This window comes from Manis javanica, chromosome 13 (assembly GCF_040802235.1).
Source record: "Manis javanica isolate MJ-LG chromosome 13, MJ_LKY, whole genome shotgun sequence".
Classification (NCBI taxonomy): domain Eukaryota; kingdom Metazoa; phylum Chordata; class Mammalia; order Pholidota; family Manidae; genus Manis; species Manis javanica.
The window spans coordinates 90712853-90733996 of NC_133168.1; the positions used below are offsets into that span (position 1 = coordinate 90712853).

General features: G+C 52.0%; 2 protein-coding genes across 6 annotated transcripts in view; both read left to right on the top strand.

The window, feature by feature from the left end:
* The window catches only part of AKAP8L (A-kinase anchoring protein 8 like), a 28778-nt gene extending 25017 nt beyond the window's left edge, over positions 1–3761 (top strand). For both annotated transcript variants that reach the window (XM_037018554.2, XM_037018555.2), the window contains 2 exons: positions 3191–3286; positions 3377–3761. In XM_037018554.2, the coding sequence (XP_036874449.2) occupies positions 3191–3286; positions 3377–3688 (408 nt within the window). In that variant the 3' untranslated portion in view covers positions 3689–3761. The remainder of the gene's footprint in view (positions 1–3190; positions 3287–3376) is intronic.
* Positions 3762–3953: 192 nt separating this feature from the next.
* On the top strand, positions 3954–19932 carry AKAP8 (A-kinase anchoring protein 8). Of its 4 annotated transcripts, XM_037018552.2 has the most exons (16): positions 4305–5073; positions 6587–6625; positions 7355–7491; positions 8129–8161; positions 8640–8916; positions 9350–9833; positions 10334–10463; positions 10708–10754; positions 11900–11933; positions 13693–13780; positions 14827–14868; positions 15516–15657; positions 16028–16121; positions 16541–16671; positions 17641–17736; positions 19046–19932. In XM_037018552.2, the coding sequence occupies exons 5-16, from the start codon at positions 8774–8776 to the stop codon at positions 19490–19492; spliced, it is 1878 nt and encodes a 625-aa protein (XP_036874447.1). In that variant the 5' UTR covers positions 4305–5073; positions 6587–6625; positions 7355–7491; positions 8129–8161; positions 8640–8773; the 3' UTR covers positions 19493–19932. The 4 variants fall into 4 exon arrangements, with proteins under 4 accessions (XP_036874445.2, XP_017534471.3, XP_036874447.1 ...); XM_037018550.2 differs by lacking the exons at positions 4305–5073; positions 7355–7491 and adding an exon at positions 3954–4162; XM_037018551.2 differs by lacking the exon at positions 7355–7491 and having other exon boundaries at positions 4306–5073.
* The last annotated feature ends 1212 nt before the right edge of the window (positions 19933–21144 follow it).

Below are 21144 nucleotides of genomic sequence, written 5' to 3' on the forward strand. Positions count from 1 at the left end.
ATTACTAAGTAAAATATTAGTAATTATCAACCTAGTAGTGATTCAAATGTGTAATACACACTAAGTAAAGTTTGTTTCTGAAATACAAGGATGGCTCAGTAATACATTAGCAACATTATCAGTATAAAATATTGGAAATGAAAACTTTATATTCAAATAATGTGATTATATTCTTAGAAAAGCTGAATGATGCCAGCAAAATTGTCTTAGAATTAACAATTTGGTAAGGGAACGGGATTCAAGATAACAAAAAAGTATCTTTATAAATCATTGCATTTCACTTGATTGCTCTTTGCAGATAGTACAGTTTTACACATTGGAGTTTTGTGACAACCCTGAGCCACACAAGTTTATTGACACCATTTTTCCAAAACTATTTGCTCACTTTGCTCTGTGTCATATTTTGGTAATTCTTGCAATATTTCAAACTTTTTCATTATTATTGTGAGCAGTGATTATGGCTCACTGGAAGCTCAGATGGTGGTTAGCATTTTCTAACAATAAAGATTTTTTAATTAAGGTAGGTACATTGCTTTGAGACATAATGCTGTTGCACACTTAACAGATTACAGGAGAGAGTAAACATAACTCATATATGCACTGGGAAACCAAAAAATCCACTGGACTCCCTTTCTTGTGATATTATGGTGGCCTGGAACAGAATGTGCGGTGCTGCCAAGGTCCCGCCTGTAGCAGTTTTTCTCCATTCTAGTAGTAACTAGTTAGAAACCTAAATAGGGAAAGAGCTGCTGAAAGTAACCACAAAATATATGAAATAACTAGGAATATAGGTAGATTTAGTAAAAAATGTTTGGGATCTGAAACTCCAAGAATCTGAAATAAGACTTCAGTGAATGGAGGAACATACAATGTCTGGATGGGAGACTTAATAGCAAAACAAAAAGAACCACCAGCTCTCCCCATATTAACATATAGGCAGTGTGATTCCCACCAAACTCTTGGGAATGGGACTGGATGAAATCGTTTTAAAGTTTTGTGTTGTAGAATTAAGTCTAACAATAGCCAAGAAAAGTATACAAAGGGCAGTAGTGAGTGCAGATAGTTGATGTAGCAGATAGAACTTTTTACAAAGCCACTGCAATTAAAAAAGCGACATTGGCACAGTAATAAAACAGTAGAACCAGAATAGAGAGTCTAGTGAAAGATCCCAGTATGTTTTGGCTTAGTATTTGTCACAGTCAGTATAGGTCCCTTATCTGAAACCTTAGGACCACATGTTTGTTTTTTATTAATTTTTGGATTTCAGAACATGGGAACAATCACTAATGTCCCCAGCAGCATCTGGAAAACTGCATAATGTCAGCTCATATTTACCATCGAGTGAGTGTTAGGGCGAAATGTTTCTTTGTGGACTTCTGGTTTTGTGGTAAGGGATTATAGACCTCTGTATCAATTCTGTGAGGAAAACAATGTTTTATCTCATAAATTTCTGGAAAGTTGGACCCCAACCTCATACCATATTAAATTCCAGGAATACTTAATGTGAAAAATAAAAGATAATACAATTTAGAAGATTGTTTACCTTAAGTTACAGAAAGCCATCTTGAGCAAGAAAGAAACCCAAAGGTCATAGAGATGACCTCATAGAAATGCTGGTCAGGTGGCTTGGTGTACACATCAGAACATTCAGGATTTGCTGGTGGGCAGGGAAATGACACAGGGGTGAGGAAGCAGCATACATTCTTTCATACAGCAGCAAAAAATATCCAACAGTGATAACATCTGATGCTGATGGTAGTAGCTTGTTTTAATACAGTAGGTGGAGCAAGCAGGACTTACTTGTTTTTTATTAGAGTCCTGAGCACTGACACTTTGGGGAACCTGTTTGGTAGAACTTTTTATCTGTTTGGTGAAAGCACTAGCATGGAAAAGTATAAGAGTTTGTTCTTCTAGTGTTTGGTTATTATCAAAATGTGGAAACATGTAAATGTGCCTCAGTTGGGAGAAGGTGTGGTTGTGTCCATCTGTGTGGTACAGGGAGGATAATGATAATGTGTTGGCAGGTGAGAAAGGGTTGCAGAGCAAATGTCTGTCCTGGGGTCCAAAATGAAAATTTTGAGCATGCATTGGGTCTCTATTTTCCCCAAAGAGTATGTGTAAAGACAAAAAGGTAAAGGGTGGGGAAAGGGAGCAGAAACAGCAAGTGAGATTTTTGAAACCTGATGTAGAGTTGGCTGGGGTTCAGTAGGGTTCCTGGAAGTGGGCTCTCCCACCCTCAGAAATAACTTTATCGTCTTCCTGTTTATGGCTGTGTAGTTACCTGTACACTCTCCATTGAGGAATTCCCTTCATTTTAGTGTGAATCCCTCCAAACAAAAGGCTCTGGTATGCTGTGCACACTGTGCCCATCACCTTTGTTGTAACAGGGGATAGATGAGCGCTATTTTAAAGGATTGCATGGTGTCCTTCTGAACGTGAGATTTAATGACTTCTCCACTGAGGAACATTTAGGTGCTTTCTCTTCAGTTTTTCAGTGCTGCAGTCCAACTGTGTGCATGTTTCCAATTGTTAAATTTAGGGTTGATTCTGAAAAGGAATTACTGAGACGGATTTATTTTTCATACATTGTATCAAATGCTTTGTAGAAAATAAACAGTTGACCTCACCAGCAGGGTAGAAGCATAAACTTCTTTTCAACCTTGCCATTTGGGGTATAATCCTTCACGCATGGAATCTGTGGGTTAAGATACTTAACTATTCAGTTTCATAGTCATATTCCTACTTTCATATCCTTCCTAATTCTAAGTGGTACTTTGCATATGGGCAGTTGGCTCCTAGTTTTATGGGTTGCACATTTGGCTTTCAGTAGGGTTTCTTAATTTGTTTACTGCTTACAGTTTTTATGTAAGCACATCAGGTTTCTGCAATACAGCTGTAAAGACATGTCTTTAATGATTCACATGCAGTAAGTATGGTGTGAAAGGATGGAGCATTTGAGCAAAGATCAGGTCGTGGTTCCATGCCTGTACCCAAAGTACACTTAGGGGTCTTCCCAATCCAGTGGGAGTGGGGTGGTGCTGGTCCCCGGAGTCGGGGTGGAGGGGTGCCGGAGTGGAGAGCCCACCGATCTGGCAGGGCTGGGTCTGGGGGCTTGGGGGGTGGGGCGGGGCGGGGAGGTGCTTTCGGGAGCCGGGAGCAGCCTCTCCAGCCCCGCCTGCCTTGCCCGCAGCTTATGATGGAGCAGTCCAAGAAGTCATCGCTCATGGTGGCCCGCAGCATCCTCAACAACAAGCTCATCAGCAAAAAGCTGGAGCGCTACCTGAAGGTGAGACGCGCGGGTGCCAGCGCGCAGGCCCTTTGTGGCCTCGGTCCCGCGGGTCTTTCCGCCCTTCAGTGACCGCACCCCTCTCTGCAGGGTGAGAATCCCTTCACCGACAGCCCCGAGGAGGAGAAGGAGCAGGAGGAGGCCGAAGGCGGGACGCTGGACGAGGGGTCGCTGGTCGAAGTGGCAGGGTGCGCGGAGGGTGCAGAGGGCGCGCCGGCCCAGCCCCCCGTTCCCCCAGAGCCGGCCCCCGGGGCCGCGTCCCCACCACCACCGCCGCCCCCAGAGGAGGAGGAGGAGGCCGTGCCCCTGCTGGGTGGGGCGCTGGAGCGCCAGATCCGCGGCATCCCGGGCCTCGACGTGGAGGCAGACGACGACGAGGAGGGCGATGGAGGAGCCCCGTGATGCAGGACCGGGGCGGGCGGGACCGGTGTGACAGAGGCTGGAGACAGAGCCCAATAAAGTTCTTTCCAATCCACTTGCCTGTGTTTGTTTGCGCGCGGCGCCGTGGGCGGGGCGGGAGTCGGGGCCGTGCCGAGGGGCGGTAGGAACCTGCGCGCGGGACCGGACGGGGCGGGGTGCGCCTGCGCACTATTGGGGTGGGGGAGGGGCGTACGCCTGCGCGCAACGAGGCGACACGGCCGGACCAAATCCCAAGATTCTGAAAGCCGGGATCGAGCGACCGGAAGGCCAGCTGGGGCAACAGGGGGCGGGCCCGCTGCGAGAGCTAGCCAATGCCGGTGCGTGGAAGCAGTGACGTGCGCTACCGGTCTTCCAGTAGCCGAAGGCGCGAGGTATGTTGAGCGCATGCGTCCTGTGGCAACGTAGAAAATCGGTCTGCCGGCGGGACGAGCTGAAGCATGGAGCAGGGCTACGGAGGTTAGTACTGGAGGCTCGGGGCGGGACGGGCAGGCGCTGCCGGGGTGATGCAGCGCCGCTGCGCAGAGGGTCGTGGGCAGGGGCCTACTTCTGAGCGCGTTTACCGCAGCCCGACCCTGCGGAAAGGCGGCCAGAGCGCGCGCGCGCACCGCTCATTGGGCCTCGGAACTGTCGCTCCCGGGGCGCTGCGTTCGGATTGGCCGACAAGGCCCGAGAAGGCGTACGGAAGCCCGACGCTGCGGCCAGCTTCGGCGGGCGTTGGCGACTGGCGGGCTAGTTTGCTGTCCCTGGGCCTCCGCAGGCACCGCCCGGACGTTCCCGCTGCCCCGAGGCCCGCCTTCCTCTTCGGAGGACGCCACAAAATGGCGGCTCTGAGAGGCGGAGCCTCGGCGAAAGCTTGCGGGACGCCGGGCAGGCTGCCGGGCCTAGACAGGGCAGCCGCCCAGCGCGGGGCTTGGCGGGACCTCCACGCAGCGCACGTGGCCCGGGAAGCTCATGCCGGAAGCCTTGCGGGCAGGGCGGGGGCGGGGCTTTCCCCGCGGGCGGTGCTGCGCACGCCGTCTCCACAGAGGCCAGCATGTCCCCCAGCCCGCACCCTCACCCGGCCCGGTTGGCCTCGGCCAGCGCTGTCCCCAGACCAGACAGGGAGGGGCGGGGGCTGAATCTCTTGTTCAAAGCCAGAAACCTCACGTGTCCTGTGGCGGCGACCGAGGGCGGCTCTCCGGGTCGTCCCTGGCTTGCACGTACCAGAGGGCCGTGTCACGGGGTACGCGCCCACTCCCTTCTTGGGCCTCGGAGCCTCCGGCAGAGTGGACCTTCTTCCGTGGCAACCTGGTTTCAGAACTCCAGGAGGCCCCTTGGTCTGTGCGGGTAGTCGAGTTTGTCCCCAGAGAACAGTCAACAGTTGACGGGTGAGGCCTGACCCCGCTCAGATTCCTGTCCTGGTGTATGAAGTTAAAGAAGCAGGCGGGCTAATCTTGCAGCAGCAGGAGAAGGCCCCGATCAGGAACGGTGGTAGCTTTAGCAGGATCCTGGCAGCAGGAATTAGAGAATCAAGAGGGGTCCTGAGGTGCATGGTGCGCCTGGGTGTCACCTGAGTACTGGGGAGCCCGGCCTGGCTGTCCCTCATTCTGTTAGACAGTCTGATTGGGTCTCCTCATGCTTTGCCTGCCTTCCCACCAGACCTTCCAGCCCTTGGCTTGGATAGTCCGTCCCCATAGCCCCCACCTGGTGAAAACCTTTCCTGCTCAAGTTTAGTTGCTGCAGCCTCTCGTGATCCTGTAGCTTTTCCACCTAGTTATTTCCAGGACCTGCTGACCCCTGACAATTGCTCCCTGATCATAGGAGGCACCTAGGTCTGGGTTCAGGTCCCCAGCACCATGATCTTGGCACCTTTGCCTCTCAAGCTTCTGGGTACAACAGAGTGAGTACTACCAGTCTGGAGAGGTGGTGTGAGGTTCCGTGAATGGCATATGCCACTTAATTAGACCAGTGCCCCTTGGTGAAACAGTCAGTACCCTGCAGTTGGCTCCTTGCTAGAATCATCACTCGCTTTTGGCTGCAGGGTGTGGAGGGCTGTGGCTTGGGGAGGTTGCAGCCTGCAGAGGGCTACCTTCTGCAGCAGGACTTTGGATCAAGTACCTTAACCTTTGAGCCCTGGCTCCCTCATCTCATAATGGCATTTGGGGACACCACTAATGTGCACTCAGTGCTGGTGGCGTGTGGTAGTCACTCAGCTGATGGTTTGGGTGGTTCTGTTAAGAGAGACTGGATATATTTTCACTTCTTAAAAGTGAAATCATGTGGCAGGTGTGGATGGCTGCCTGCCTGTGCCATGTCCAGCTCTGTTCCAGGCTCCAGGGAGATGAAGAGGAGCCAGACAGGAGCTGGGGTGGGATGAGGGGGCTGCCACAGAGAGGAGTGCAGGCATGCTTTAGGGCCAGGCTGAAGGCAGAGGGGAGCATCAGGGTTCAAAGTCACACACAAATGAGGCCTAGGAGGTTGCCAAGTGCAGTTACCATAGACTGGCCCTATGGAAAGGTAGAGTTATTTCCGAATTCTGAAGTATGTTCCCAGCTATGTGTTATTTACGGCTGCTTGGTGGTGGGCCGTACCAGGTGAGGGTACTGCCTGTGTCCTAGTGCTACTGGGTCATCATCAGTTGGGGATTGAGGCTTAAGCCCAGGTCCCTCAGCAGGTGGCATGCAGACCTGCCCCGGAGCCCATCCTCCTCCCCTCTGCAGGCAGGTGGAGTGATACGATGCAATCAGCCTGCCATGATGCTTTGTGGGGGATGCTGTTTTGGTTATGCCACCTTCTTAGGCCAGTGCTGAATGCTTTCCAGGAGGTCCCTGTAGGGTCCTCAGAAGCATCTATTTCTGGTGTGACAAACAGGATCCTAACAGACAGGTCTTCTGTTTGCAGGCTATGGGGCATGGAGTGCCGGACCCACCAACACCCAAGGTGAGTGGGGCCTGCTTTACAGGGAGGTGTGGGCTTCCTGCCCCAGAACCTGAGGCATCAGCGTGACAGGCGTTCCTGATGCCATGCCTGGGACGGTCAGCTGACTGACCCTGGGGGGACTGACGGGTAGCTAGCCCAGGGACCTGGAAACCTTTCCTGCAAAGTGCTAGAGAGTACATTTTTTTGTTTTAGCAGGCTATGTAGTCTCTAGGGCAAAAACCACCAGGGACCGTTTATAAATAGGTGGACCTGTGTGTCAGTAACATTAAAGACACTGAAATTTGCGTGCCACCTGATCTTTTCATGTCATAAGATAGTCTTTGAGCAATTTCTATTATTTTATTCTAAGTAAACAGCTGAGGGTATAGTCGCAGAATTTTTATAATTAACAGGTTTTGTTTTTTAGTAGTTTGAGCTTTATGGAGTTCAATAGATAGGACAGAATTTCTATGGACAGAATTTGCTGGCCCTACCTATACCTCTGGCACATTTTTGCCTATTATTAACACCTTGCGTCCCTGGGATATATATGTTGTCACTAACAAATGAACATTGGACATTGATACATTGTCATTAACCATCATCCATAGTTTATATTAGCATTCACTCTCTTGCAAGCTCAGTGAGTTTTGATAAATACCTTAATGTTGTGTTTCGTGTCAACAAAGAATATGTCATGAAATATTCTTTTGACTTTAACCATTTTCCTTTCTCATCCGTTTAAAAAAGTAAAACCCATTCTTAGCTTGTGGGCTGTACAAAAACAGGATGATTTAGACTTGGCCTGGGGCCCCATTTGCTGACCCCACTTTGGAGTTTACATCATGACACTCAGTATTTGAAGGAGCAGAATGCCCTCCCTCGTGGTAAGGTTATCTGCTTTTTGCCAGCATCTGGTCCAGGCAATGGGATGGGGGCTTCCTTTGTTTTCTGAGACTGGGACTTGCCTCTGGCACCACTGGGGGCGGGGTCACTTTTTCACCCCTTACCAAGGTTCCCCAGGGAGGCCTCCATGTTGCTCGGGCACATAGTGTCCCCTTGCTCAGTTGAGCTGGGGACGTGGTTGTCCACCAGTGCTTGCTCCATGCTGCTGGCAGCCTGAGCTCTGGCTCCGGGTGAGAACTGGCACCTGAGAGGGCTCTGCCAGGAGGCCTGGCCCAGCTGGCCTCTTGGCTGGGGGCCCACCTTGAACGAGCTTCTCATGGAGCGCTGCAGTGCCCTTCCCTTTGCCCGGATCGGGGCAGACAGCCTTTCCTAGGAGAGGGGTGGGTGCTGATGAGGCTTAGCGGAGCACTCTGCAGGAAGCGAGCTCACCACTACTGGGTCCCAGCCTTGCCTGGCCCTACTGGGTGACTAGGGGCACCTCCAGCAGCCCTGGCCCTGTGGATAGTGTTGTGAGGGGGCAGGTGTCCTTCAGCATCCTGGCAGTGTCCATGAGGGATCTCAAGTGCCTTCGTTCTGCAAACAAAGCTGTGTGTGTGTTGTTTTTTTTTTTTGTCTAAGGTGCATATGGACCTAGTGTGGCCAGCTGGCAAGGTAGGCTGTTCCAGGGTCTGTAAATGGGTGATCAGGCCTGTCATCAACTACCCAGAGGGGCTGGGATGCAGGGGACCCCCGTTCCTGTCATCCATCCCAACTGTGTTCACAGCTCACCTGAAGGTTCTGTGGGCCCGGCCTGCGGTGCTGAGCTGGGCTGAGCTGGCCTCGGGGAGAACTGCATGAAGGGGGCGGGGCGGGTGTTCTGAGGCAGCAGCTGTTTGGTGGGTCTGTCACCAGCCCCAGCTCCACTCCAGGGCTCTCAGCCATCTCTCGCTTTGGAGGGAGAGCAAGTTGTAAGATGTGGTACAAAAAACCCACAGCTGCACCTCTTGGCAGGTGATGTGCATGGTGTCGGGCAGTACCAGTGGCACCTGGCCCTTCTCTGTGGGCAGCGGGCGCTCCTGCGTGGCCGTGTCCCCCATGGGCTGGCCTTGTGTCTGCTGGGTTCTGACCTGGCTCTTCCTCCCTCTGGCAGGCTATGAGAACTACAGTTACTACGGGGCCCAGAACACCAGCGTCACCACAGGAGCAGCCTACGGTTACGGCCCAGCCTCATGGGAGGCCACCAAGGCCAGTGACGGCCTGGCAGCCGGGGGCCCTGCCCTGCACATGGCTTCCTACGGCCCAGAGCCATGCACTGACAATTCCGACTCCCTCATTGCCAAGATCAACCAGCGCTTGGACATGATGTCCAAGGAAGGAGGCAGGGGAGGGAGCAGCGGCGGTAGGGAGGGCATGCAGGACCGGGAGAGGTGATTATGGCCCCGGGCCCTTCCCTGGGGACCCCACACACACACTGGCTTGGTGGGGATGGAAGTGGGCACCCCTTCTTCCAGGGCAGGCTCCTCCTGCTCCCTCCTTAGTGTGGAGTGCATGAGTTGGGCCATTGCTGGGGTAGAGCACTGGGACGGGACCTGCGGGTTCCTGGGCTGGGTTTTGGGGGGTGGCTCAGCTGAACTGCACTGGGTCCTTATTTCTGCCTTGGCCACCGGGCAGACCCCCGTTCTGGTGGCCCGGGATTCTGTGCCCCTCACTCTGTAAAGGGATTACTGGTCCATTTTGTCTTCTGGGCTTTTAGGAAGAATGCCCGGTGATGGGTTGTTGCTGTGCTGAGCGTTTGGCGGCCAGTTCGCCTCGGGGATTGTGGTTGCGCCCAGGAAGCGTGACGGGCCTGTTCCTTTGCAGCTCCTTCCGCTTCCAGCCATTCGAGCCCTATGACTCCAGGCCCTGTCTCCCTGAGCACCATGCCTACCGTCCCTCCTATGGCTACGACTATGACTTTGACCTGGGGCCTGACCGCAACGGCGGCTTCAGCGGTCAGTACGCTGACTGCCGGGACCCAGCCCGCGAGCGGAGCTCCCTTGATGGCTTCACGCGGGGCCGGGGCCAAGGCCGCTTCCAGGACCGAAGCAACCCCAGCACCTTCCTGCGCAGCGACTCCTTCATGCCGCCCACGGCCACCTCAGAGCCCCTTTCGGCTCCCTGGACCGAGATGAACTACGCGGGTGGGCGGGGCCTGCTTGGCCCCTCCCTGAGCCGCCCTCCACCTCCCCTCTTCTCCCAGCCCATGGCCCCTGATTTCAGTGTGCTGGGCATGCAGGGGGCAGGTGGTTATGACAGCTCTGTGCCCTACGGATGTGGCCAGTCACAGGCGCGGATGAGGGATCGGGTAAGCCCCAGCAAAGTTATAACTCACCCTCTTTGCTTTTTTTTAAGCAGCTTTATTCAGGTAAAATGTATGTACTGCAGGATTTGCTCATCTTTAAGTGTACAGTTTGAGGTTAAGTAAAAATATACAGAATTGTGCAACCTTCACCACATGTAATTTCAGAACGTGTCCATCACCCCTGAAAGAAGCCTCAGCTATCCACAGTCACTCCTCATTCCCTCCCACCAGCCCCTGGCAGCCTCTAGTCCAGTGTCTGTCTCTGGGTCTGCCTCTCCTGGACATTTCATATGAATGCCATCACACAATATTTTCTGTGCCTGGCTTTGACTCAGCATAAAATTTGGGGCGGGGTGGGGTGGTCAACTATGCTGTCTGTCTTTGCTTTCTGAAAGACTTCACCTGCCTCTGTTCTCTGATCTCACAACCTCTCCATTCTCTACTTCTCTGGGGAACCTCAGCGGTCTCGGTAAGCAGTATATTGGGATGCGCTTTGTCTGTAGCCCAGGTGGAGAGGGGTTGACCGCTGCGGCCCAGACGGCATGGCCAGGAAGCGGAAGCAGTTTCAGATCTGTGATGAGCCAGATGCCAAACAGGCCCGGGCTGACAGCGATGGAGATTTTTCTGACAATGGTATGTCCCGGGACCAATAGGCCTAAGGGTGTCGGCTGAGTCAGTTGCATGCTTGGGTGTTCCACCTGCCTGTCCAGATGGTGGACAGTTGGGAACTCAAGGGTGGAGCGTGTCACTTAACGCTGCCACAGCCCCCACTGTAGTCAGGACAAGCACGGGCACTGTCCAGGGAGCTTGGGAGGGTGAGAATGGAGTGGGCCAACTGCCAAGGGTCTGACTTCCCCTATGCCTTTGTGTCTGCTAGATGATGGAGCTGGTGACTTCCGGTCTGGGGATGAAGAATGCAGGGGTGTAAGTCCACCTTTACGGGCCAACATCCTTTGTCTCTAGCACAGGACTTCTTAGCATTTTTCTTACAAAGAGGTGGGAATAGCTGCTATGGCAGACTCACTCTACATCATGAGTGGATTTAATAACCTGACTTACAGCTAGGCTTCTAAGTGTCTTCCACTTTGCAGCAATCCTTCCCTTCCTGAAAAAAGTTATCAGCCCTCTCCCCAGCTGCCGCCATGTCCTCGTAGTGATACACCTACTGCACACGTGGGGAGCGCAGGGGCTCCGGGCTCTGACGCTTCCAACATGCCCTGGAGGCTCGCTTGCTGCCAGCTCTGTGCTGGCGCTGCGCTGCATCCATCTCAGTCAGCCGTTACACCCCCCCATAGGAGATGGGTGTCTTAAGGCCCACCCTTAGGACTGTGCTCCAGCATCTGGGGAGCAAGCTTTGCTCCCCCCCACCACCACCACCACCAAATCCTCCTCCAAGTTAGGGCAAGGCCTGGAGCTCTGGGTGTGTGAAGGCCTCCACCAGGTGCTTCTGGTGGTCAGTCAGGTCTGAGGAGGTTGAGGTGAGGATACAAGATACAGCGACTCCTCAGATCTCTGTCTGGCTTCCTTAGATCTTCAGTCAGAGAATCTCTGTGTATCTGCTGACTGCTCATTACTTATCAGCTCTATGTCTAGGGAATGAGCTCTTTTAATTTTTGATTTTCAATTAGATGAATTGTCCTTAGCTGTACCTCATTTGTTACAACTTTTGGTAAATATAAACAAATGGCTGGGAAATGGCATAAAGCCATTTTCAGTAAAGAATGTTGGAACAAGCATCCTACAGATGGCGGTTTGGGCTCCTGACATTCCTGGGTGCAGAACTGTGTGAAGTACATTTGCCAGAGGCAGTTCTTTAGCCTTAGAAAGAACTGAAACAGGGTCAGTGACTTTAATCAAAATGCAAGTTAGTTGTCATCACAGAATCTCAGAAGACTGCCCGGAGAAGTGACAGGACGCATTCAGGCCCGTGGCCTGAGACTATCCTGACACCCAGTAGCTGTGTTCCTGGTGGCACAGTGACCACCAGGTGGTAGCAGGGAGTTGGGCTGGTTGTGAAGAGTTCTGGAAATGCCACCTCACCGCCCGATTTTGTATGTGCCCTTTTTCAGGACGACGAGTTCTTTGACTCCGGGAGGCAGAGAGGTAGGCATTACTGTGTCCCGTTGAGCTCTCCTGTGTCTCCCCAGCCGCCCTGCCCTCACTGCCCAGCTCCCAGCAAGCTCGGAGCCTGGGTGGGCCTTGGCCGTGGACTCACCCTGAGGCCTTACTCCAGTGTTTGGAGCAGCGCTTGCTGGAAATGGGTCTGTTTGCCTCACTTGATGCAGGCTGCAGAGAGGGAGGGCAGACGCTCCTGAGTTCTGCACAGCATTGTCAGGGAAGGGAGAGTCTCAGAAATGCAAGAGAGGAAAGAAAAGGCTCCCTCCAGCTTGTCTTCTCTGTCCTCCCTTGGTCAGTGCAGGTCCCTGTACTGTTTTCTCCTGGGCTTTGTTCTTTATGCAGCACCTTGGTTGCCAGCCCAGGGCTGTGCTCTTAGCCTCTGTGATGGGGATACCAGCAGCTGTAGTGCATGTGGTCGTGTGGGACAGAGTTTGGACAACTGCCAGGGTTGGGAGCTCAGAGCTGAGGGATGCCTGTCAGGTACACCCAGGCCCAGATCCTCCAAAGGCAGTTGCTCAGCAGATTTCGTCAGTCCCCGTGTGGGAGACCTAAGAGTCTAAGTAACGCAAGCAGAGCGAATAAACTCCTCAGGGGACCATGGAGAAGCAGTCAGAGATGCAGTGGGCTTAGGCTTACGCAAAGCCACTTGCTCCTGTTCCCGTCCCTGTGGGCCCATCTTCCGTAGCTGGTTTCCCTGAGAGTCACAGGCTGGCTCCTCTGTGTTCAGACTCAGCCAATCCTTGGAAGTCCCCCCACCCCATTTATCAAGACAATCATGTCTGTAGTAGGGGACCACACAGAGCACTTAGCAGCTCAAACAGCAGGGTAACTGCTAAAGCAAAGGTGACGTGTTTATTGCGCGCAGGTCCTGCTACCTACCCGGGATGACTTTGCTATTAAACAGCAGTAATAGTTTCAGGCAGTGACCTCTTGCAAATACCCCACACGCCCTTTTGAGAGGCTTCTGAGCAGCGCACGCCGGTCGCCATCTTCGTGGGACAGTCTCGTGACTGGCATCAGGGGTAGGGGTTACAGTTCAGATGCTTATCCAACCTTTTTTCAGTGTCACCCTGAGCCACGGTGACCTGGCCTGGCTTCACTCTGGGACACTGGGCTGCACGGCTCTCAGAGGAGCTCCTGCACTGGCCCCAGGGGGCGGACGGAGGACCGATTGGTCTCTTCCACTTTTGTTTCTAGGATTGCTTCCCACATAGCCCTGGGAAAGCCCCAGATTGATGGTTTTTGTGAGTGGAAGATAGAGTTTGGGCCAGCAAGGACTTTCAGACCTGCTGAGGCCCTAGTTCAGAGGAGGCCGACGGGACAGTCATCAGGGCCCGCCCGGAGGTGGATGGAGGCCGGCAGAGATGTCTTTATTTGCTGAGGCCTTCCAGCTGCTGCCTCTTTTATGGGAAGAATTGCTTCTCTCCTTAAGTGATGTTGGGAGAGGACCCAGTAGTAGGGCATTGGATTGGAAAAGCAGGACAGAGAGCAGGTGGGCTGTGTCCCTGGCCCATCCCAGCCTGATGAGGCCATATGGGGAGTGAGGTGACTGCTGGGAACTCCCAAGGGTCCTCCTCAAAGGCCCATCCCTGTTGGGAGCCCTTGACAGCCCCTTGGTGCCTGAGAGTGTCCCAGCCCTGCCATGTGCAGAGGCAGCGGCGGCTGAGCTGCATCCCCGGCAAGGCCCTGGTGCTCAGTCCCTCCGGGCTCTTCGGAGCGTCTCAGAGGGACTCCTCTGTTGCAGGAGAGAAGGACGCCGAGGACGACGAGGTAAAGAAGAGAAGGGAGAAGCAAAGGAGGAGAGACAGGATGCGAGACCGAGCTGCTGACAGGTGAGGAGGCGGAAAGGGGGAGGTCTGCTGGACCCAGGCCCCACCGACGCCCTCCGGGGCTCATCCGCCTTCACTCCACGGCGCAACGGTCCTCGTTTGGGCTATGTCCAGGTGTCTGTTGGGGAATCCCAATCAGGTTGGAGGGAGACAAAAGTGGAGAAACACACAGAATCCTATTCTTGCAGGGGGTCAGAGTGGCCCTCATGTGGGTCTGTTGCCTGCAGGCTTGTGGGGCATTCTTGTGCCCCGGCTTGTGTCTGTCATCCCAGACAAATGAACTTCATTCAGCATAGCCGCTTAGGTGTGTCCACTGCAGTGTCCAGATTTCTGGAGTTCGACGCGACAGTTAAACATGTATAGAGGTCATCTTCAAGACTTGTCCCTACATAGAAAAAGAAATACAAAAGTACAAAGCTCAGAAGGTGTTGGTGTGACCACACCACGAGCCTCTCTCTGTACTGCTATTAAGTGGCTGCTGTTAGAAATGTCAGCCGCGGGTACGGGTGAATGCTCTGTGGCTGAGGCCTTGATCATGCGTGGCCGCCTGTCCGTGCGCAGGTTCTCTGCGGCGAGGGGAGTCCATATCCTGAGGCTCCCGCTCGCAGTGTTTTTCCTGTGCAGAGAAACGTGTAGCAAAAGAACTAACAGTAGAGGCTGGGAAGCCAGGAACTGAAAAGTTGGGGCTTCCAAGTATTAGAGAAATTCATCAAAACCCTTGTTTTTAAACATGAATAAATGATGGCTAGATGAGATCTATTTTCATGCCACAAGGGAACTGAGATGACATTTTTTTAAAGGAATCTCTGAGTCTACCATAGTGACAGGATCTTCAGAAAGGTTTGGAGAGAGTGTCACAGAGGGGGTAAAGATGCATCGGGGAAGCATGAGCCCCATACTTCTTTGGTAGTGTCCTGCAGGTCCTGTACACAGGGCCCGGGAGCTTTCCCTCTCCACTCTTCTCGGGGGGGGCGGTGCAAAAGGAAATGTGTCTTGTGGTGGTTGTCCAGAGATTAGAAGCCAGACTTGCAGGTGTGTCTCGTTGACAGAGGAGGAATCCTGAGAGCCACAGGACCTGCGCAGCTCCCCAGGTAGGCTGGAGCCTCCCTGGCAGGTCTGAAGGGAGCAGGGCCTCACTGTGGGGGCACAGGGGTCTGCAGGCCCTTCTCCCCTTGCTGTGTAGTAGTATTGGATCTGGTGAGATTTCAAAATTGCACAACCCAAGAAACCCCTGTTTTCATCCATAGAATTTGACATGATGTGTCTTTACATCAAGTCCCATGGGGGAATCAGTCTTAGGTCATGTGACTTGTAAGTTGTGCGATGTCTTGGGGAATTCCTCTCAAGAAGGGGTTGCCTTTTATCATCTTAGCGGATGCAGAAAGAAACGCATCTGAGAAGCTGCGGAGTTCAGTACTAGGCCCCCAGAGCAGGAGACTGAAGGCTTAGGGAGTCCAGTTTGAAAATTCCACTTGAGGGTTATTCTCTTAAGGCCTTTGGGCCCAAAAGACCGGTGTGGTAGTTGATTGTAAATTGCCATGCTCCTGACATACTTACAAGGTTGTGCTTCCATTCTTAAGATGTGGAAACTTGGAGTAACTGCTACTCTAATACCCCAGGAGAAAAGTCAGAGATCTGGGCTCAGAAACCTGCTTGCTTTCGTTTCCACCACAGTCCTCAGTGGGGGGAGACCAGTTTTCCCCCCATGACTGTTCTCCTCCTCGTCTTCCTCCTCCAGGATTCAGTTTGCGTGTTCCGTGTGTAAGTTTCGTAGTTTTGAAGATGAAGAAATCCAGAAGCATCTACAAAGCAAATTTCACAAAGAGACACTGAGGTTTATAAGTACCAAGCTGCCTGACAAGACGGTAGCGTTCCTCCAGGTAAAGTGCACTTGGCGTCTGTCACTGTGCGCCAGTGACCCCATAGGTATTGGGTCCCTCAGAAAGAAGGGAAGGGGAAGGGAAGTCAGAGGCCTGGACTTGACCAAGGTTTCGTTTTCTCAAATAACGGTGTACACGTCCCATCCCCAAGTCCAGAGGGACAGCTGAGAGCTCCAGGCATCGCAGTTGCTGCTAGTTCTGCCCACGCAGCTGCTGCGATAGCCACCGTCCCGTCCCACGGCAGCTGAGACAAGGCTGTCGTCTGCCAGGGGCTTGCGCCCACTGTGCTGAGCCACCTCTGGCACACTTGAGAAGCGCCCACATGCGCCGCCCTGTCTTCTCATCTCGCATCATCTCCCAACTCCTCCAGGAATACATTGTGAACAGGAATAAGAAGATTGAGAAGCGGCGTCAGGAACTGATGGAGAAGGAGAGCACGAAACCAAAACCAGATCCTTTCAAAGGTGAGCTGGGAGCCTGGGGCTTTGCCGCAGGACGGGACTGCAGGCAAGCCCACTTCGGGCTGCCACGGACGAGCTGGGGAGACCCTCACAAGAGGCACTCAGCCGTGGGAAGATGCCCTTGTGGGTGACCCAGTGCAGACCACAGCCCAGAGGCAGCTCATCAGAGTGATATGAAACACTGATGTTTCTTCCCTTTGAATGAAGAGAAAGGACCAGAAGGATGAGAAAAGTGTAGAATTTTCAGATGCAGAGACTGTTGGTTCTTTCCCCACACTCCTGCTGGTGGGCAGACGACACCTGTGTCAGATCCTGTCCCAAGAGGGGTAGCAGGTGGGGGATGTGGGTCTGGCTGGGGCACTGGAGGAAAGCACTACTTGCACGCCGTCCCAAATCCCACAAGACTTGGATATCATCAACAGGGATTGGCCAGGAGCACTTCTTCAAGAAGATAGAAGCTGCCCACTGCCTGGCCTGTGACATGCTGATCCCCGCGCAACACCAGCTCCTGCAGCGGCACCTGCATTCTGTCGACCATAATCACAACCGCCGGGTGAGTCACCTCCAGATGCTGGGTGGGGCTGCCCACAGTGGCATCCAGAACCTTCTGTGTCTTACAGGGCACACTGAGATCTTTAAGGCCTCTTGCTGTATTCCCTGAAATCTGTCATTTCTTCTACTGATTATATACTAACGTGAGAAAATGTGTTGCTTAGAATTGACAAAATATGGTAGCTGAAATTCTCCTGGTTTGGGAATGTTCCCTGGTCAACCACTCAGAATTCTCGAGTTGCTGAGAATGGATCTCCTGAAAGCAGAGGCTGAGGGACATTCGGAGCAGAGTGGCCTGGGGGACCCAGGGTTAAGGACTGGTTTGCTGTCAGTAGCTGACAGGGCCTTGGGGCTAACACCTCAAGCCTGAGCTCTAGCTTGCTGAGCCCTGGTTTGGCATCTCTATCCTGGGTTTATGCGACTAGCAAATGGTGATCAGTACCTGCCCCCCTCCCCGCATTTTGGGCATTATTAAAAGACCAGCCAAAAAGCACTATACAGACAAGGGATCATTGTATGAGTGTGTCAAACTAAAAAAGAGGTTAGATGGTAGGATCATTCATATTTGTGTTGTTGAGCCTATTTGTAAAGTCCGCCTAACTCAGAAACCGGAAGTGGAAAGACCTGCTCTTTTCCCTGCCCAGCCCCATACGGCCTCTGGGCTACAGACGTCCTCGTCTCCTCCTTGCTTATGCACATGGCGCCTGCACGTCAGTGGTGTGTCTGCTTTTGACTCTTAAGATCATCAGACCTCTCCACTGTTTCAGTCTGGAGGTGGGATGTCTCTCGGTGCCTTCTCTCCCTCATTAGCGGCGTCTGGCGTTTGAGGCTCTGCTGTAGTGAAGAGAGATGTTCGTTGTCTTTCTGCATCTGGCTGGTCCTGGCCGCTCGATGAAGCCCAGCTCGACTGTTCTCTTGCTCCTCTGCTCGTGCAGTTTGTTTAAAAGCCCACGTCTGGTTCCCTTTGCAGTTGGCTGCTGAACAGTTCAAGAAAACAAGTCTCCATGTGGCTAAGAGTGTTTTGAACAACAGACATATAGTGAAGATGCTGGAGAAATACCTCAAGGTTTGTGTTGAGTACAAAGGATGGGAAAAGCTTTCAAAATGGAGGATGAACTTAGGGGTCTGGGATTGTATCCAGAGTACAGTATTTAGCTTTGCTGAGCCTTCTGAAGAACTGAGGGACCTTGGAGGGTATCAGGCTTGGAAATCCCACAACCACAGATTCCCTGAGATTCTGTTTGCCCAGGAACTCCGGGATGTGGGCCTGCTTGATTGATCTGCGCGGTGGTGCTGGCTCTCACCCTGAGAGGCCTTGTCTGTCTGTCTGTCCATAAAGGACTGACAAAGGAATGCTGAGATGCCAAAAAAAAAAAATCCAAGGTAAATGATAATTGTCCCGAAAAGAAGCTAAAAAGAGGTTTTGCTGGCAAACAAGTGACAGTGCGATTGGGGAGGAAGGGGCAGTGTTGCCCCAACTACTGAGCCTTAGTGGGAGCAGAGTGATAAGGGCCCAGGAGGGATTCCTGGAGAGAAGCCTGCTCCCTCCTCAGGAAGCCCGTTCTGCTGGAGCTCCCCCCAGGCCTCCCCAGCTGGGGCCGGCAGCCAGCAGGCTAGCGAAGACGTGTTTGCTCTCCTGTCACTTAATTCAGGGCTTCAGTATCTGACAGTTCGTGCCACTATTAGAGGCATGGACTCTAAAGAACCAATTTAAGAGTCATGACCAGTCAGGGTTTTTACCTCATGGCTTAGACAGATTTAAAGTTTCTAGAGTGACGTATAGACTGAAGCTTGTAAACACTGTATTACAAAACACATTTCCTAATTTTCTGATGATAATGTTTAGATTTTTCTAAACCAGTTCACAATTTTTAGCATATGCTTGTGAGGAATTCGGCTTCTTAGAGTCAGGCTTGGACTGAATCGTGACTGATGCTTAAGAAGTGTGTGGCCTCCACCACGTCACTGACCTTTGAGTCTCATTTCCTTATCTGTGAAATGGTGATCACCCTCACGCCAGGGCTGTGTGCACACTTCACGGAAACCAAAATTTAAAAGAGTCTCAACTTCCTGTTATGACACTTTTTTTTTTATACCAAGCTGAGAAATCCTGGGTCTTTTTGAACTTTTCCTCACTATTAGATGCCAGAGTAAAAAGGGAAAAGTCATTCTGGTGAAGCTTTCTGAGATGTCTTTTCTGAGTCTGTAGGTCCTGAGTGCCTGTTGGATTGAATAACTCCATGGGTGCAGGTTCAAGTACTTCTCTTTGTTGACTGCCGGTCATCAGAGGTGGCGTCCTGGCACCCTCCCTCATCCAGTCTCTCGCCTGGACAGGTGATGGCCTGCGCTGACCTATGTTCGCTCTTCTTGGCCAGGGTGAAGACCCTTTCGCCAGTGAAGCTGCTGATCCAGAGGTCGAAGGAGATGATAATCTGGGGGGTGAGGATAAGGAAGAGACACCCGAGGAGGTGGCCGAGGAGGTCTTAGCCAAGGTGATCACAGCCACAGTGAGAGCCGTCGATGGCGAAGGAGCACCGGCTCTGGGGAGTGGTAACACGTCAGTTGAAGGGGAAGGCCCTGCGGGCACAGCAGAGGCCACTAGTGGTCCCCACCCCGAAGAGCTGCTGGAAATGGAGGCGCCCCGCGGAGTGGCATCTGAGAAGGGCAGTGTGGAAGCAGAGGCCGGAGACCAAGCTGCGCACGCCAGAAGCGAAGCTGCAGAGGCCGGAGGCGAGGCAGAAACCCTGGTGGCTGAGGCCAGAAGCACCCAAACTGCCGCCGCGCCTGCCGCAGCTGCCAGTGAAGCCCAAGTTGAACACTGATGCAGAGTCCAGTGGGGTTATTCCCACAGAATGATCCTCTCCCGGAGGCAGGGGATGTGTTACATATGATGCATTGTTGCTCTTTCTCCTTTGTAAGCAAGACTAAGGTGTGTGTTACTGGAATATGCTGAAAACTTATTTGAAAAGACCCAGCCATTTCCCTCAGAAAAGTGTACCTCGCAGGCTTGTCTGACAGACTAGTGCGGCTTTCTGCCTCGGCCCAGAGGCACAGAAGGCGTACATTCCCCTGAGGGAGCGCTGTGACAGCTCTCTTCGCTGCAAGCTAGAATAATGAAAGTTGGCTAATTAGACTTTCATGATGCTTGTTAAGTACATCTATCTGCTGGCTGAATGCCCTTTTCCTCTTCTTTCCTTGGGAGCAGTTGAATACTAGGATGTATCTTGCTTTAATAAAGGACTTTTTTTTTTTTTTAAGTTCAGGAATTTGCTTTGCCTTCAGTTTTTGGCCTCTGTTTTTGTAGTGCTTTGTGTGCTTCGTGGCCCTCAAGACGTAGTGGGATTTTAACACACAATGTGGATTCTGTCACGTCCGTGAACTCCATCGCAGGCCTGGCGGATCCGACCTGCCCCCACCAACAGGCACACACACCTGCCGCTTAGGAGGACACGTGGCCACAGGCATTGCTTCCCAGCCTTCAGTCCCCTCCCCAGTGAACCGCCTTTAGTTTTACCTCATTTGTGTTCCACCTCTACATTACTTTAGGGTTGTTTTTGTTCTTTGAGTTGAGTTAGTTCTACTTAAATATATTTCAGAAGAATTCTTATCACTCCTCTGGATGGAAAACCAATATAAACTGCCACAGATAGATGCCATCTGTAGAGAAATAAACATAGTGAGATAAACTTATTTCATTTTCAATAAATCCCATTCCTTTGGAGGTTTCTGAATCTGAGGCGAAAGCTAGCATAAAAGTGTAATAAGCAACAGTTAAATTTTCAGACTCAAAAGAATTGGAAGACAACCTCTCTTTTGAAATGACACCGCTGGGTCTGTTTCCCTGTAAACCTTTGAACTTAACCACATTGGGGAAAGCATTGACCAGTGGGAAATTACTAGAAAAGAGATAGTAAAATATTTGATGAGCATCTACTGTGTGCCAGGTGCTAATTCATGATACAAATAAGATATGGGCCCTGTTCTCAAGGAGGGTTATTGGAGGTGTGATTTATGAAAAAGTCAATATTAGAATTACAAACAAATAAATTGCTTAGTAAGCAAGAAAATAGTGTCTCTGAATCATTTCTGCTCATCACTGCTCAATACGACAGAGACGTGGCTGAGTCACAGGTGGAGCTTGACCTGTGAGACTCCCTGAGGCAAAAATTTGGGTGGCATTGCACACCTATAGTCTGAGAAAGGGTAACAGCTATGAAACTTGTTTTTCTTGTAAAAGTAACCCAAGGTCTGCCATTAGGTCTATCCAAATTTCAGTGAGGTGATTCCCTAATAAGCTCAACATTTTTCTTTTTTAGAAAGAAACTGTGAGACAACGTGAATCATCTTGTTCCTAAACTTAGGTTAGACTAGGCCTTTATCCCCCAAGGTGGGGAGTAAGTACTTGGGTTAAGCCCTAACATTTCCTGAGGTCACAGGAGTAAATGACAAGTTTCCTCACTGGGAACTAATAATT

Excerpts from the sequence above, each read along its gene's own strand:
- AKAP8 (XM_037018550.2), top strand. Across the intron at positions 6,626-8,128 it reads CGGACCCACCAACACCCAAG|GTGCATATGGACCTAGTGTG; the intron begins GTGAGTGGGGCC and ends TTTTTGTCTAAG. Across the intron at positions 8,917-9,349 it reads GGCATGCAGGACCGGGAGAG|CTCCTTCCGCTTCCAGCCAT; the intron begins GTGATTATGGCC and ends GTTCCTTTGCAG.